Raw genomic sequence first — 19010 nt, forward strand, 5'->3', positions numbered from 1 at the left:
CTGCATTTACAGTCCAGGGGTTCAGGCACTTGCTCTCTGACACATACTGGATGAGCTCACTGTTCGAATGTTTTTATTGAAAATAAAATATCTTGCACACAAATCATCAATAACTACATGTCACTATTTTAAAATCCAAACTCTAAAAATGACACAGTGTATGTGTGGAAATGAATCTCTCAACTTTATTCAGAGTTAAAAAATTAAGAATCCAGCAAATTCCTGGGTGGGAAGCAACTTCACTCCTCCAATATCCAGCTTAATCAGTCACTGCAGGCTACACTGATATATACTTATTATCGAGCAAACGGTCACAACATTTAACACTCTGCACAGTTCCCTTTTCAAATGCCCCTCCTGGGTATCTTTGGAGTGTTCCAAGATGGGAATTCCTGGATACCTCACTATTGTTCCTCCTGTCAACATGCAATGGCACATCCAAAACTTCTCATAAAGGGCCAGGGTACCAGGAAGGAAATTAAGCTGCTATAACTGCCTCTGCCTTTCTTCTAGCTAGCAAATGAATGCATCCATGGCCCAAGGGATAGAGCAGAGGTCTCAATACACTGTATTGTACAGATATGAATTGCTCTGCAGGAACTGCTTTTCCATGGCAGCCGTCAGCCTGTCCATAAAGGCAGCCAGGTGCTCTCACGTCAGAACAGTAGGATTAGATCAAGTGTAGGTAGATGTCTCTTCTCTTCACCCAGTTAATGCCTGATTATTAGCACCTCTGCCAGATGGTCTCATACTGGCCTACACATCTTCGTTGATTGATCAAAGTCCTAATCTGGAGGATCACCTGCTGTAACCTTCAGCAGGAATCTCCTCTCTCCATCCCTCCTACATTGAGATCTTAACTGCTTCTTCCCCCCCGACTATTACCAGAATGTGACCCTGACTAAGACTACTCAAGACACATTTCCTGCGAAGATGAAAATCTCTGCACTGTTTTAGTGTGTGCAGGAAGACTGACTGTATTTTCCTTATTCTTGTACAGAATGTGGCCATCACCGACAAGGCCAACATGTTTTTCTCAGGAACTGCCTTTGAACTGTTAGACCTTTTCAGAAGGCAGCTTGGTCCACGTGTAGGCCAGGTCAGGTGGGGTGAAACTTTAGCTTCCCTAAAACTTAACAACAGAACTATAACAGAACAACAGTACTAGAATCTAACAAGAAATTGATTTGCACTTCTCCTTTAAACACAGTTTATTTTCAGTCATATTAAAATCAGGTTACTGATGATACTTTAAAATGCTTAATTTTTTGTGACAAATGCATTGTTGCCTACATTAAATCAAACTTTTATTTTAACAAGGTTACCACTGTTCAGTGTACGGAGTACATTTTTAACAGTTTTCTTTAATGTAATAGACTGCACAAATGCACTTCTTCAAGGCTGATTTTAAATTTAATAATACACAAATGTGGTTGAGAAGAAACTCAGAAAGGCGAAGAGGTGAAATACAAAATGGTATCAATTATAAATCAGAATGCTGACTTTATTCAAAACAGAAACTCTACCTGCATTTTATTTTCAAAATAAAAGACCATGGGGATGTCAAAAAGAGGATATGTTACAGTTCTCTGTATCCAGAAATAGATTAGAGGCATATGCTACACACACTTTACCCAGCTTGTGCTTTTGTTTTCAAACACAAAGAGTTTTAATTTGTGATTAAGAAAAGGGATTACTGTACTGGAAAAGGTAATTTCTTTTAGTTTTGGCAATTAGCCATCAAGCCATCCAATAACAAATACACTACAACCAGTTCAAATATAAAGTCATTTTTTTTAAACTTTGTGCATCCGTTTGGAGATTATTATGCATGAAATTACAGTTCTAAGTTGAGGCTTTGCATTTAGTTCAACCTATCCAAATTCTTTGATATTATATCAGAGAAATGTGTGGGCACTTAACCAATCATTCAAATCAAAAAGGAAAAGTAAAAAACTGGTGCGCTTGTCATTTCCTAGACCCGCACTTACAGCCCATCCCCAACTACACTCAAAAAAGGTAGGTGGTAAATTGCTTTCTTGAAATCATTTGATGTAGGTACATCCATGATAATGTTGGGAAGGGATCTTTGGAATTCTGACCCAAGAACAGTGAAAGATCAGCGATATGTTTCCAAGCAAGGGTGGTGTGTCGTTTGGAGGGAATTTATAGGTGGTGGTGGTCCCATCTGCTAGTCTTGTTCTTCTCAATGGAAATGATTGCAAGTCAAAGCTGCAGTGTATGCTGTAGATAGAACACTGCCAACATAGCATTTACACTACTGACATAATATACAATCCCATGTGTAAAAAAATGCTTTTAGTTTAGGGTCAGTGCAAATGCCACTTATTCCATATTACTAATATTCAATATACATATGACTGCATCCATTGTGCCAGAATTAATAAACAATGAAGAGATTATTTGCAGAGTTGGAAATAAACCTTAACAGGGTTGGAGGATTTGAGATACAGGGAGAGGCTGAACTGGCTGGGCTGTTTTCCCTGGAGCTTCGGAGGCTGAGGGGTGACCTTATCGAGATTTACAAAATTATATGGGGCATGGATAGGATAAATAGACAAAAGTCTTTTCCTTAGGGTCGGGGAGTCCAGAACTAGAGGGCATAGGTTTAGGGTGAGAGGGGAAGACATAAAAGAGACCTGCAGGGCAACTTTTTCACGCAGAGGGTGATACGTGTATGGAATAAGCTGCCAGAGGATTTGGTGGAGGCTGGTACAATTGCAACATTTACGAGGCATTTGGATGGGTATGTGAATATGAAGGGTTTGGAGGGATATGGGCCGGGTGCTAGCAGGTGGGACTAGATTGGGTTGGGATATCTGGTCGGCATGGACAGGTTGGACCAAAGGGTCTGTTTCCATGCTGTACGTCCCTATGACTCTATACATCCTAAAGCAATGGGCTTGGGAAATTCTAAAGAGCATAAAAATTGCAATTAAATTTAGCTACCTGCCATGAGAACTTTCCCCTTTCTGTTATTCTCTAGAGAGGCAGTAGCTCTGAATTTAAATAGGTTTATTAGTGGTATTCCATACCCTTGACATGCAATGGCATACATACAACAGGATTAACAATGGCGATGTCCTGACTCATGAGTAAAAGAGAAATAATCTGAAACCCATATCATAGTAGTGAACAAAACAAAATTGCTACTGAATTTGATATATAGAATAGTTATAGCTTCAACATAATCTCTCAAAACACTAAGCATCAACCATGTCACACATACTCTCAATGAAAACATGTTCTAACATAAGTCAAGACACTATAAAAATTAGTATATATAGTGGCGATTGCAGGACTCCCAAAATACTTAAATCTTTATTTAATAGTCATTAAATAGGAACTTTCTTGTTTACACAGTCCACTTATCATGTGGTTTCCCTCTATGGACTCCAATATCCTTATATTGAGGGTTAGTGAGCTATCTTAACATTTGGTTCAGCCCAGTTACCCTCAATATTAGTAATCAATCAATATTGTTGGTCATAAATTGCAGTTTGTAATTAGTGCAAATATGACTTCAAGTACAGCAAACTTTTGTAAAATGTTTATTGAAACATAAATCTTAAAACGTTTATAAAAGTGATATGTTTAACATTAAAATGTGACATATTCCACAATATATCTATTAAGTTTTGAACACAGCATCCCACATGAAAAGAATCAAATATTGCAAGGTTATTTTGGTATCAGTGTTACCAACAATATCACATGAGCTTTTGAGTACAACAGGTTAAAATAACAAAACAAATGAGCGAGGCAACAGTCTAAACCAGATGGGCCGACAGCAGTTAACAAGTGAAATTTGAAGAGATAATAGAGACCACACTATGAATAATGATGTATTCAAAACAGCAGATTGTTACTCTCCTTTAAAGTTAAGCAATAAGAGGGAAAATCAATCTCAGTTAAGCATTGGAGCAAAGGAATTGCTTTTGAAAAACAGTTCCCTTCCAAGTTGATCCTGTACAGTTTCTAAGGCAAACATGAAAGGCATACCCAGGCATTTCAGTTCTACATTAACCAAGATCCATCAACTGATCAAATTTTCATTGCGTAATTACACAAACAAATTATTTTTTATTGAAATTAATGTGGATCTTGTTAAATCACACAGCACTTAAATAAGGTCACTAATATCAAGCACTATATAGGATGTGGATAAATATATTCTTCTTTCAAAGAATATATTAGCTAAGCCAGTTGAAAATCAAAATATATTCTATCTTCAAACCCCACATCCAAATTGTGCTCACTTGCTACTTCTAGGGAAAAGAAAAGGAGCTTTCCACACATGGACTACATGTTTAACAGCACAAGTAACATTCTATAGGTAGAGATCACCAATCCCAGAACATTCAGAACATTGCAAATCTGAATGCAGCCTTCTGCAGTTAGTTGTGAATGATCATGTACAATTGAATATCTACAGCATGAGAAGGCTGCATGAATACATGGACTATAGTGGTTCAAGGCAGCAGCTCGCCATCACTTTCTCAATGGCAACTAAGGATGGGCAATAAATGCTGGCCCAGCCAGCAATGTTCATACCCCATGAGTGTATAAAATTTTTAAAATTCCCCTCCCTTAATGAAAGCAGAATCCTAGCACATTAGTGTAAAAGTTAAGGTTGAAGTACTTGTAGTGATCTTCAAGCAGAAATGCCAAGTAAATGATCCATTTGGTCTCCGCCAGCAAGGATGCCAGATTTCAGCCAATACAATTTCCTCTACACGATTTCAAGAAATAGCTGACAACACTAGATGTAGTAAATGCTGAGAGGTCGTCAGTGGTGCTGAAGACTTGTGTTCTAGGACCAGTCAGGTTCCTAACCAAGCCAATGCAGTACAGGCACAACACTGGCAATCACCTGGCAATGCAGAAAATGACTGCATCCAAAAAAAAACCACTCATACCTCCTACCACCCAATCAGTCTACTCTCACTCACCCCTGTGGTATAAAGTGGTTTGATGACACAATACTACCTGGCCACACTCAAGACAATCACAAACTACTGTGTTTGCTTGCACCATAGCTACTAACTTCATGAATACATTACAGCCTTGAACCAAACAAACAGAGACAAAAAAAGCTGATTTCAAGAGGCAAGGGGAAAGCAATTACCCTTGACATCCAGTTCCCATATAAAATGTGTCAGGGATGAGAGAAACAATTGCCAGCGGGCAGGTCTTTCTAGATTTTTCCCTGTAAGTTAGACCCAATGGCACATTCACTCTCATAGCTAAGGCAGGTAAAGACATGAAAGCTCAATAAACCAGTGGGATATCAGAATAGCTTGCATCAAGTCTCAACAGTGGCTCAATTAATTTGGTTTATAAGATGAAATTTCTCTCTTCCTTTGGCAGATTCCCTGGGCAGAGGATTACGGTGAAGCAGCTTTGCCACTGTAATTTTTTAGTACAGCACTTAAGGCAATGGGATGCTTGTTGCGGATAGACTGCAATAAGTGGGTTAAAAATTCCTAATACACGTTTAGCAATCAATTGGTTCTTCACGAACAATTTCCTCTGCAATGCAGTTGTTTTCTAAAATGAAAATTGAAATTGAGGAGCTCACAAATAGATCCAACCCTGAAAGGGATTCACAAAAAAAAGCATGACTGAACCTTGAAACTTATAAAGCAGACTTCAATTATGTACAGCATAATAGAGGCTGGTGATTTTTGACAAACAAAAGCAATCACACAGATGTAGAAACCTGAAATCACCATTAAAAATGAGCAAAAATTAAATACAGTTCAACATTTTTGATTAACCTCAGTTAGATAGGCTATGGCCTAGCATTACTATCATTAGACTATTAATCCAGAGATCCAGGTAATGTTCTGGGGAATCCTGGTAGATGGTAGAACTTGCATTGAATAAAATGAAATCTGGAAATAAGAGTCTAATGATCACCGTAAAACCACTATTAATTGTCAGAAAATCCCATGTGGTTAAATTATGTTCTTAAGGGAAGATGATCTGAAATCCTTATCTGGTCTTGCCTACATGCGACTCCAGACCTATAGCAGTGCTCTTGATTCTGAAGTGCCCTCTGGGACATTACAAGTGGACAATAAATGCTGGTCTCCCAGCTTCAGGAGTAAGTGTCATTTTGGACACAAAATGTTAACGGTTTCTCCCTCCAAAGATGCTGCCAGCCCTGCTGAGTTTCTCCAGTAATTACTGTTCTTATGCCAAAATTATTACACAGGTGTTGCAAAATGCCTGGCTCCAGTAAGCAACAATTTGAAGAAAATAATACATTACTCAACGGTAAGAACAAGTAACAGGCAGAGGCAGAGAACCAAGGAATAGCATCATGGCTTTGTGAACATTACGTTCTTGTCTTCTCACGAAACTGGGTGATCAGTCATCTTGGTATGCCGGTGTCAGTACTGTACAACATTTACACGAAATTTAGAAATATCAGCCACAATAACTTCACCAGGACCAGGATGAGTGAAACAAACCGTCTGTAGTTTTACATACTGAATGATGAATAATTTCATAATGGAACAGCCACATAGAATAAACAATGAGGGTCCTTTCCAATTTCATAACATGTTTGCTAAGGATAGGAGCAGATGTAGGTCAATCAAGCCTGCTCTACCATCCTGGATCACAACTGATCATCCACCTCAATACCATCTTTCCATCCTATTAATACAGCCCTGCGTATCCTTAGAAACCTGGAGTCTATTACTAATCACACCTGATCTTATTTGCTGGCTTGTGCTCTTGTGCACAAAATGGATGAGCATGACGCTGTTTAGATTACTGCTGAAGTCTGGAGTTCAAAGTATACTGTTGGAAGTTGTATTCTGAAATTATTCAAGAGACAAATTGAATTCATTAATGAAACCTTACAGCAAGAATAATTGCTGATTTTCTCATATTGTCTTTTAGAAACAAGGATTTGCATTTATGTATTGGTTTTCACGAGCATTTGATGTTTCATAGCTTTACAGCCAAAAATTACCTTTTTTAAGTCTATTCACTACAGTAACGACAGAAATTACAAGAATGAGTTCTACTTACAACTATAGCAAAATGCAGTGAACAACACCTCTCTAAGCTGTGTGGCTACTCCAAGGTTCCATGCATGTCCATTGGCATGCTGATGCATTGACTTTTGATTTCAGAAGTGGTGCCACACACTAGCCACACTAACCCTTGCACCAATAAACAAATTAAAGGGAGTATTGATGATGGGATTTCATTTCCAAATTCTCTAGCTAATAGAACATGTTCCCTGAAAATTTTGAAATGTTGATACTTATTTTACAAGATTTTGCAATGCATAAAACTGCCATATGTATCATACTCGAAGAGGAGTCTAAACGATGCATCTGAAAGGAAAACAGCATGGAGCAGAATACCAGACACCATTTGTAAAGGATTTCCTCTTGTGAAATAGGAGCAATGCTCAAAAATGATTGAGCCACAAGATAGGTGCATTCTGATTTTCTGCCCAGAAAGTAACAACAGTCCAGAATGCATTAGTTGCTCTCCTCACTTGCTCTTTCCTCCCATTGGTAGTTTTCCTTGAGGAATCTGTACCTCATGGAACCCAGTAGCTATCAAGATATTCAAATTTGCTTCTCAAAAGAGGTAAATGTCTGACTCTATCACCATTTACAAAGTGAAAATGATGGTGGGCGGCACGGTGGCACAGTGGTTAGCACTGCTGCCTCACAGCGCCAGAGACCCGGGTTCATTTCCCGCCTCAGGTGACTGACTGTGTGGAGTTTGCACGTTCTCCCCGTGTCTGCGTGGGTTTCCTCCGGGTGCTCCGGTTTCCTCCCACAGTCACAAAGATGTGCGGGTCAGGTGAATTGGCCATGCTAAATTGCCCGTAGTGTTAGGTAATGGGTAAATGTATGGGTGGGTTGCGCTTCGGCGGGTCGGTGTGGACTTGTTGGGCCGATGGGCCTGTTTCCACACTGTAAGTAATCTAGATTCCTTTGCTTTTAGCATGCCATAAAGAATACTACTGCATACCATGTAAAATTGGGAATATACTATCGCTAAGAACTTCTTTAACTGTAAAAGGACAGCATTACATGAATGCGAAATTAAGTATGATTGATTAACAAAATAACTTTAACAAAGAACTTCTAACAGCTGAAACCAAAATCAGGGGAAATTACATCAAAAGTTTGGGTAGAACGCAAAGATTGAAATGGTACATTTACTTAATAATAAAGTTAAACCAAAGTGGAAATTAGTGATAGTTAATCTGACTCAATTTCCAAATGACTATAAAACAAGACAACTAGAATTCTCTTTCCCTCAACAAGTCACATGACTCATGGAAGGACAAAGCAACATGTAATGAGGCAGGTTTACTCAATGAAAGGTATCCAAGGAAACAGTGACCATAACATGTTTGAATTTAGCATTCGGTTAGTGTGAGAAATGTGTGTTGGAAAAATTGTGCTAAACTCAAACAAGGGAAATTATAATGGAATGAGGGCAGAACTGGCTGGAGTGGGCTTGGACAGTGGTTACAGCAGAAGACAGTTGAGTAACAACAGTAGACAATTCAGAAACTAGTTCGCAACAAGGATATATTCCAGTGAGCAAGGAGGGTTCTACGGAAGATATAAATAAATCATGGTTAATCAAGCAAGTTAAGGACTGTATGAAATTAAAACACAAACATTCAATGAGGCAAAGTTAGTGATAAACTAGAGAACTGGAAGAGTTTTAAAAGCCAACAAAAAATTACCAAAAACAATAGTAAACTAACAAATAATATCAAAATGAATTGCAAGAGATTTTTAAAAAAAAATACACTGTATATTAAAAGAGAGAGAGAAGAAAACGAATGTAAACTTCTTACAGAACTAGGCTGGGGAGAATGGGGAATAATAGCGAACAAGAAATGGCACATGATTTAATTAAATACTTTGCATCAGTTGCCACAGTAGAAGAAAACAATAGCATTCCAAAAACAATGAACAATCAAGGTGCAAATGGAGAGAAGAAATAAATACAATGACTATCACTAGAGAAAACGTAAGGCCACTATATCCCATGAATCACATGGGTTGCTTTCTAGCAAGAATGGGAAAAGATCTGCAAGACTTTGGTTGCACTGTCATAAATTTCCATGAATCCTTAGATTCTGGAAAGATCCCAGAGAACTTGAAAACTGTCATGCAAAATACTTTCATACAAGAAGACGAAGGAGACACAAACCAGTAAAAGGTAAAGTCATTAAAGTCCTACCATACCATAAGGGTGCTCTTTTATTAGAGAGCTGACTAGTGATGGTTTAACTGATGGTCACCATACCTCAGGCTAGGAGAGAGGACAAGATGGACAGTCCTTCATGATAAGCTCAGCTAGTGTAGGAATTGAACTGTTCACATCACTCAGCATCACAAACCAGCCATCCAACCAACCAACTGAGCCAACAGAAGGAAACAGGTAGGTTAACTAAGTGGTCAAAGCTTGGCAGGAAAAAGAGAGGAGCTGAATATTATTTAAATAGAGAAAGATTGTAGAACACTGCATCACAGAGGAATTTAGGGTCATTGTGCCTACAAGGTAGAGTACAATTTTAACAGGCAAGACAAATGGAATGTTGACCTTTATTGCAAAAAGAATGAAGTATAAAAATAGTGAGATCTTACTAAAACTGACCTTACTATCAGTTAGGTCACAAATAGAATACTGTGAATGGTTTTAGTCCCCTGATCGAAGGTAATATATACTGGCACTGGAGTCTGTCCAGAGAAGGTTCACCAGGTTCATCTCAGGTATGGAGAGATTTTCTTGTTGAGAAAGTTTGAGTGGGTTAAAGGTTAGAATAATGAGAGCTGACCTTAGTAAAACATACAAGATTCTAAGAGAGGTTGACAGATAGCTGTCCAGAGGGTGTTTCCTTTTGTGGGAGAGCCTAGGACCAGAGTGCACTATCTTAGAATAAGGGGTCACACAGTTAGGCTAGAGGTGAGGGATAATTTCTTCTCTCAGGGGTGGTGAATGTGTGGAATTATTTACCAAAGTGAGCAGTTGAGGCTGGGTCTTTAAGTATATCAAGGCTGAGATAGACAGATCTTTAATTAGTAATAGAATCAAGAATTATGGTGAAACTGGCAGGAAAGTGGAGTTAAGGATTATCAGATCAGCCATGATATCAACAAATGGTTGAATAGGATTGATGGGCTGAATGGGCCCACATCTTCTGGGCTCATGGTCTAAATAGTTGCATTATGAAATGGTAGGAAGCCTGACTTCAAAACAGCTGTGGAGTCATCCAGTTTTGACAAGCTCCAAATCCACTACTTAATAAAAGCAAATCAAAACTGCTTCAGGGATCAATATTTTTACAAAAATATTTCCACTGGTGTGTTTAAATCAAATATATGTGGTGTGCTAGTAACCACAATGGATAGAACAGACTCTAACAACACTGATATACTCCTTTATTGACTGCACAGAGCGCAATGTTTTATGACCTCTGTCTAGTCTGAATTCTCACCCAAGTATGAGGTGGAGGTGAGTGGTGGCAAAAATAGATTAGGGACAGGGAGCATACATAAAGAGTGGAAACAACAGAATTTAAGAAAAAGACAGCGACTTGTGAAACCATGAAAGTCTTGGGCAGTTTACTGGTCTAAGACTAGACTTAAGCCAAAAAGGGAAGGGCACAAATGCCAGTGGAATGGAAATGTTTTGCAATCAGCCCCTGGCGCTTGGCAGAATCGGTGGTGATGGATGGCAGGGAAACATGCAGTTTGCTAGGCTCTGATGGCCCAGCACTTTCGATAATAATGAGTTTAACAGTGACTGCATCAGTGAAGGCAAAGCAGAGAAATAATACTGGGGTTATCAATAAGGTCAGACTACCTATTTCATTACATTTCCCTTGGCTCAAAATCAAGAAATACAGCGAAAGAAAATGCAAACCAAAATGGATTTCTGATTAATAAAACAATGCAGCTTCCTTTTGCACATCTCCCCTGTCCAAACAATTCAAACATTCAAAAAAATGTTTTTCAGAATCTGCACTCAGTCATTTTAGCTCAAGCAGACACTACAGTTCACTACAGTTCTGTTACTGTAGTGTCCAACAGTTTCTTCACAATCCTGGGAGTTTAATTTCCACTACTCAGATGTCCATTCTGTATGTTAATGACACTCAATGTGAAAATGTCCAAAAGCCAACATCCAAATCTTGTTAGCTTTTGCTTGCCTGTACCTACACCCTCTTGTCCTGGAGGGAGTGCTTGAGAATGAACAGGCTTGAGACCCTGAGTTAATAGTGAAGTCAGTGAGTTAAATTTAACATGTTAGAACATCAGGACACACTGATCACTCTATCATTTAAAAATCAAAATAATCATTTTTAGAAGGAAGAACTTAAAATCAAAAAAAGGCTTGTATAAAATTTTAGTTAAAGGACACTTGAGAGTACTGTGAATAGTTCTGGTCTCCAATCAAAGATATATAGAGGCACTGGAGAAGGTACAAGAAAAATTTACTCGACGAACTGAGAGAATAACTGAAAAACTGAACTTGTCCCTTGCAAATTTAAGATCCCATGGGATCCAAGGAGATTTGGCTAATTGGATCCAGAATTGGCACAAAAAAAAAATTAGGTAATGGTCAAGTGATGATTCTGAAACTGGAAACCTGTGTTCAGGAGGGTCCCACAGGAATCAGTGTTGGGGCCATTACTATTTCTGTTATATTTACATGATTTAGGCTTGAATGTAAGAAGAGTGATCAGTAAGTTTGCTGATGACATGAAAATTGGAGAAGGGGTAAAATTGTGAGGATAGCCTGAGATTACAGGAGTATATATAGATGGGTTAGTCAGATGGGCTGATCAGTGCAAATGAAATTTAATCTCGATAAATGTGAGGTGTTACACTCAGGCAGAACAAACAAGGCAAGGAAATAAATGATGAATGCTAGGACCCTAGGAAGCAACTAGGATCGGAGGGAACTATATGTGCATGTCCACTGGTCCCTTAAGGTGTCAGGACAAGCGGTTAAAAAAAATACATGGGATATTTGCCTTTCTTGGTCAAGAAACAGAGGTTAAAGTGGAGGGGTGTTATTTTGGAACTGTAAATTACATTGGTTCGGCAACAGTTGGGAGTATTGTGTGTAGTTCTGGAATCCACATTGTAGGAGAGATGTGATTACACTGGAGAGGGTGCAGGAGATATACAAGGATGTTTCCTGGTCTGGAGAGTTTTAGTTATGGAGAGAGATTGGATAGACTGGAATTGTTTTCTTTGGAGCAAAGGAGACTGAGGTGGTCGTAATTGAGACATTTGAAAGCCCAATCCAAGATGGCGGCAGAGCAGGATGTTTCAGCCAAAGCTCATCTGCGTCGCCTGTTATTTTTCTTTCTGTGTTCTTCTCTTCCTCCTCCTCTTCAGGCTATGGTCGACTCCTGGCCTGAGTGTAGACTCAACAATGGGTCCTCTCAGCCTGGCATGGTAGCCCTACAGCAGTACATGGCAGTTTCTCGGTCTGATATGGCTTCAACGTGGACTCCCAGTCTCAATGTGATTCCAGAGCAATCTCCCAGTATCACGAACCAGAGGTGAAGTATGGCGCAGTCTAGAGCCGAGGCCCGGTGCGGACTGGAGGCTGGGTGGGAGCATGTTCGGGTTGAAATACCATCATTCTGAGCTTCTATTTCAGCAACACTGGACTTATTATTTCTCTAAGATCTTCTACCTGAAGAAGCTGTATGTAGATGGTTTGTGCATATGATGCTGTAAGTGACTATTTATAAATTTTTCACTGTATTCATTAATGGACATATGACAATAAAGCTTAAAAGAAGTTATGAGGGACTTAGATAAAATAAACATGACTGGGGCACAGATTCAAGTTAAGGGGTAGGAGGTGTAAAGGAGACTGGAAGAATTCTTTTCACCCAGAGGGTGGTGGAAATCTGGAACTCTCTGCCTATAATGGTGGTAGAGGCAGAAACACTCATAATATTTAAGAAGTATTTGGATATGCACTTGCACTGCCAAGGTATACAAGGCTATGGGCCAAATGCTCGAAAATGGGATTAGAATAGTTAGGTGGTTGTTTTTGATTGGCATAGACTCAATGGACTGTAGGGCTATTTTCTGTGCAGTAGACCTCTAACGTTTTTCTTTGCCAAAGGGAAAACTGAGATGTAACCTGCTCGGCCTTCAAAGCTACAAAAGGATTTGAGAGGGTAGACAGAGAAAATGTGGGCGAGACCAGAAACAGGAAAAATATCAGATTCACGCTCATCATCTTACAGGAAATTCAGCCAAAACATCAGATACATCATCCCCAGTCACTGAAACAAATGGGGTAATTGCATTTATGGGGAAGGTCATTAGTATATAACATGATGTTTTAATAGGGTTACATAAAAAGGGATGGGAGGATCACAAACACAGGAACATCCATGTTGGTCAAAACAGCCTGTTTCTGGCTGTGAATAATTTGACAGGCCAGATTAGAAGACAAACATCACAACTAGGCTCAAAATGTATTCACACATTTCATCAAGGATCACGCACACGATAACTGCTTAAAAATTGTTACAGCATTAGGTTTTAGATTCTTTAAAATTTGATTTGGTGATGGTGTCAGCCTTGTGTTAGGCTAGTTAAAATGAATTGCCATCTTGGTTTCCTGGGTATCTGGCATTCTGAGGAATTTCTGACATTTCCCCTGTCATGCAGATCTGCCTCCCTGTCAATCACCAAAGTCTTTGACTCAGCCAAGTCCAAAACGCACACGAATATTTTGTGCTACCTGCCTCAAATCGAGGAACAAAACTGATTCAGGTAAAGCAGCCCTCTTCTCACCACTCTATGTAATTTTCTATTAAAACTGACCCTTCTACAAAAAAAGCGAAACTCCCAAATTGGTAACAGTCATTCTCTCCTGCCCATCCCGACTGTCTTCCTGTCTCTGATTCTCTGTATGCTGCCCTCATAGTTCTTTCTACTCCCTCCCTTCCTTTTCTCTTAAAACCCCACACCCCTCCTGGAAACAATTATTTCCTTTTTCCTTCGTAATCTAAGTACTTCCTAGTCTGAAATGCCAATCCAAAGTGGCACATAACATTTGCAAACAAAACAGTGTCAGCTTTTTCAAAATATCATCGCTATGTAAACATATCACATTATAAAAACGCATTATACCAACTCTGAGGTCAAAATAAAAAATTGAAGTTTTAAAGTAAGCACTGAATGTATTATCTTAAAACAAAAATTGAATTATGCTTGCATGCTGCAGTCCAATCATCCACCCATTTACCTCTCCCTTTCACACTTTTCCAACATCCCAAGGAATGCAGCAGATCAAAAAGGCAGTTGTCCATGTTCCCAAGGTAATTTGGGATGGGCAGCAAATACTGGCCTAGCCAAAAACACCCACATCCCATGAACAAATTAAACAAAACTTGAACTGGCATACATTCGTAGCTGTCAAAAATGTAACTGATACAGAAGTAGTTCCATTGTACTTTTGCCAAGTTTTTTTTATTTCTTCTTACCTGAAGCATGTAATATTTGATACCCGTGTTAGGTAGCATGACACCATAAATTTGAGGCTCCTTCCCCACTCCAATCCCAAATCCACATGCCTCAGGCTCTATCTAAATTGGCAGTATAACAACCAACCACAGAGCATTCAGATGGTTAAACATAGGAAGGAAACTGCTATTTCCAAATGGATTCTTGCCACCTGTTGGGGTTCCTGTGACATCCATGCATCAAATAGACCACCATACCATACTCTCTCTCTTCTCCCCTCAGCCAAAGCCATCTCCAGTTCAATAAATTACCATAGGGTTCTTTTTTTTTGGGGGGGGGGGGGGGGGGGGGGGGGCGGGGGTTGGGTCCTCAATTCTTGTCCCGATAGGAAGTGTATGTGAAGCCCAGTCAACTGCAATTTCTCCAACTCACTGCCAGGTCATTAATCCAAAGCAACAGTGGAGAATCGTTATTTTGAGAGAAAGTAGTATTGGGTGCCTAGTCCAAGTGCAGCTAGAGCCAAGCACAAGCTAGAGTTTCAAAGGAGGGGGGAGAAAATAATTAATAAATCTCTGGCAAGTTAATATATTATATTCAAAAGTTTAGATGCAGGGTTGTTATACTGTCTTTTTGGCAGCATATCTGGAAAAGCAGTAGCCAAAACAAACAAAAAACACACCACCAACTTTGTGCGTCTTATCCCTTGACAAAGATAGTTCAGACATCATAAAATTCTATGGCATCCTAATTCTTGAAAAAAATAGGTTTTGAACTATTAATATATTTTCCTCCCTTAGAGGATCATTGCATGGCATATCTCTTCTTTCCCGCCAAGACTGATTATTAACAGATCAACCTCTTAAATTCCAAGGTAAATTAAGCTAAAAAAAATGAAGTTACAAATCATAATTCTGGAGCTGTGACTGCAGCTTCATTTTCCTGTTCTGCATCCAATGGGGAAGAAATACAGGGCAGGATATGAGTAACACATTTCTGAATGTCAGCCCAAGTTTTAGCTTAAAACTAACTCACATCTTACAACTCAAACTATGGCATTTATCAGTGATACATGCATTAGTGAATCCATTTGTAATCTCTAAAGGCTACAGTCAAGGTGAAAGACTCAGTGCTGAGAAAATGGGACACAACCCTTTCAGTCAAGAGTTCGCATAAAATGCTCCATGTCAAATCCATAGTCCACAATATTAAAAAGCTTGCACATCTCTCTTGATGTTCTTCCCATTTCCCACAAGAGCTATCAAACAACTCAAGCGTTAACTCCGAATGGCTGCATTTGTGATCAACACCATCACTAAGTGCAGCACTGATTCCACATGCACAAAACTGGAGCGATGTTTTGTATAGTGCCAGTGAATCAAAATGGTTTCCTAACATTTGACAGTTTGAGGTGATCCCACAGATTGACTGAAAACATCTTCTTTGCTCTAGATGCAACCACACTACAAAACCTGGGACATAATGAAAGTTTTCTTTTGGTGAGCTTCAGTCAGAAGTCTGAATCAAAATGAAGCCAAAGCTTTGTCACAAAAATGTAAAAAAAACGCTAGAGACGTCATGATGTCTGCATTTTATCTTCACTGCCTTATCAGACCCAAAAAGGTCTTTCAAAAAGAAAAAGTTCATTTTCTCTCCCACTAATAGCACAGTGTCATGGGTGCAACTGTACGTGCATGAATGGAAGAAGGCTGCCATCTTTAACAGCAGCAACCTTTCTCCTACCATTTCCAAACACCCTGGTAAAAAAGCGCTGCTGAGAAAAGGACATAAGGTTTGGGCAGTCGGTTTGATTGTCCTCAACAAAGTATTAATCAACTTACCATTGTTTATTGGTGCAATGCACCAGTCCCTGAATCATGCTTAAGATTTTTAAACTAGAAAGCTAGATTATTTGCATGTTAAATAGTAACTTGCCTTGTACAACCCAAAGCCTGGATCAATAAGAAACGATCGAGTCGATGTTCCTGGACGATTTTTCTTGTTAGTTTCTTCACTGGAAGAGGTTTTGTCACATTCACTCTGCGATGAGCTACATCCCGAGTCACTGTCGGACAGCTCAACCTCATTCTCTTTTTTCTTCGCTGTAGACAAAGTAGGCTGGCGAATCAAAAGCTGAATGATATCATTCAGTCCCACGTTGTAATCAAACAGACTATGGCCATCTTCCAACTGAAAAATGGGATAAAAATGTTCCAATCATTATCTTGTTCAAATTACACCAGAATTACAAAAAGCTGAACATCATTTTAACTTTCAAAGGGAATGACTTGAACAAAACACATACTCAGCAGTGTTAACTTGTGTTTACATTTCCCAGTTAAGGAATAACCTGCAAATAAACTGAGTTCTTATGTTATAATTCACTAAATGCAAGAAGTACTTCACATCATCCCTTTGGTTTCAAACCAAAAAAATTACTATTAACAACAGTTATTGTCACACTCATGTTTCCAGCAGCATTTAAATTAAACAGAAAATGTCAGAAATAATCAGTAGGTCTTGAGGCATCAGTGGAGGGATGACTTTAATATTTCAGCTCAATTTAATCTGTTGTCGTCAACCTGAAATATTAACTCCGTTTCTCTCTCTGCAGATGCTGCCTGACCTGATGAGTTTATCCAACACTTTCGATTTAATGTCAGATTTCCAGAACCTACAGTATATCTTATTAGCTGACATTAACACCCGTATCAACCAAACAAGCAGCTACAAATTTACACCAACAGCAGACTTGTGCTCCACGAGCACAATGCTGACAAATCAGCACATCTTCACAAGAAACTAACAGCCACAGTACAAATAGTCAAATTTAACACCAAACCTCAAGAACACAATATTTAACTTGGTTTGACAAGCTACCAGATTATGGGCATTCGTTGGGATTTTGACCCATGCTCAGTTGGTCTGCCTACTTTGGGTCATTTAGCTTCAGGTGCCAACAAGGCAAAAACATTAGGGCCACAAGCAGATTGACAAAGAACTGCATATATGAAATATAGCAAATTAGCCTGGAGTGCTACCACTGCCACCACAACCAGCATAAGGAAACCATGCACACATTCCCAAAACGTAACCAAGTGAAGCCTGAACTGCTTGGCTGTTAATGACTATCCTGGAGCTTCGGTTGCACACACCCTGAAGCAGGAAGTGCAGAGTGGATTTGGCAGTGAACGGGGAAATGAATGGCCCGACATTTTCCTGATACACTGCTATACAGACAGTTAGGAAAGTCAAGGATGGCTTTCCAGTCTGTGCTCCCTGTGCTGTATGACTCCAACTACTCAGAGGGTCCATATGCGAATTAGTGGGTCACATTGTTCCCAGAATTAATTTCTGGATTTGGAAATGCCTGGTGTGCATGAATGATAGATATCAGTGCAGAAAAAGTGAGGTAAAACAGATTCCCAGCCACAGGAAGACTGAAAAAAAATGTTCAAGATTGAATGCGTAAAGAACAACGTCCAGTCATTGGTCTAGTCAGAAGCAGCATTTTATTGGAATGGGCTTTCAAAAATCATCAGAATACTTTCACTACCACCAGAAATACAATGTTCCAATACTCATTCATGTGGGCCAAATCAAAGCCAGAGTCCAGTAAAGGTTTCAAAGCAACAGCCAGTTGGTACAAATGCTTTCTGGAATGAAAGAGACCAAGATTGCTTAACCTGTCAGAAAAGCCTCTGCCAAAACAGATTGCAACAGTTCATCATCAGACAGTGACAAAACATTAGCACCTATTAAGCTACACTTCAATGAAGCCCTCATGAATTGCACATACCTAGAAGCCAAACAGTGGAATGGAAAGACTCAAAACAGTTTTAATGAAAGCCACAAGACTGGAGAAGACAAGATTCATGGTGACAGTGGGTTGCACAGCCAAATGAGCAAAATTAAACTGTAATGTTCAAAGATGACACTATGCCAAACATCACAGAATTGACAGAATCCCTACAGTGTGGAAATGGGACCTTTGGCCCAAAGGACTGATTCGGGATAGTCAACATGGCTTTGTGCATGGGAAATCATGTCTCACAAACTTGATTGAGTTTTTTGAAGAAGTAACAAAGAGGATTGATGAGGGCAGAGCAGTAGATGTATTCTTTCTGGATATCAGAAAAGCATTTGACAAGGTTCCCCATGGGAAGACTGATTAGCAAGGTTAGATCTCATGGAATACAGGGAGAACTAACCATGTGGATACAGAACTGGCTCAAAGGTAGAAGCCAGAGGGTGGTGGTGGAGGATTGTTTTTCAGACTGGAGGCCTGTGACCAGTGGAGTGCCACAAGGATCGTGCTGGGTCGTCTACTTTTTGTCATTTACATAAATGATTTTGATGCGAGCATAAGAGGTACAGTTAGTAAGTTTGCAGACGACACCAAAATTGGAGATGTAGTGGACAGCGAAGAGGGTTACGTCAGATTACAACAGGATCTGGACCAGATGGGCCAATGGGCTAAGA

General features: G+C 39.4%; 1 protein-coding gene across 2 annotated transcripts in view; it reads right to left on the reverse strand.

The window, feature by feature from the left end:
* LOC132824474 (E3 ubiquitin-protein ligase UHRF1-like) overlaps positions 1-19010 on the reverse strand; it is a 177086-nt gene that overhangs the window by 137736 nt on the left and 20340 nt on the right. For both annotated transcript variants that reach the window (XM_060839043.1, XM_060839034.1), the window contains one exon: positions 16464-16718. In XM_060839043.1, coding sequence (XP_060695026.1) covers positions 16464-16718 — 255 coding nt within the window. The remainder of the gene's footprint in view (positions 1-16463; positions 16719-19010) is intronic.

Source organism: Hemiscyllium ocellatum, chromosome 2 (genome assembly GCF_020745735.1).
Source record: "Hemiscyllium ocellatum isolate sHemOce1 chromosome 2, sHemOce1.pat.X.cur, whole genome shotgun sequence".
Classification (NCBI taxonomy): domain Eukaryota; kingdom Metazoa; phylum Chordata; class Chondrichthyes; order Orectolobiformes; family Hemiscylliidae; genus Hemiscyllium; species Hemiscyllium ocellatum.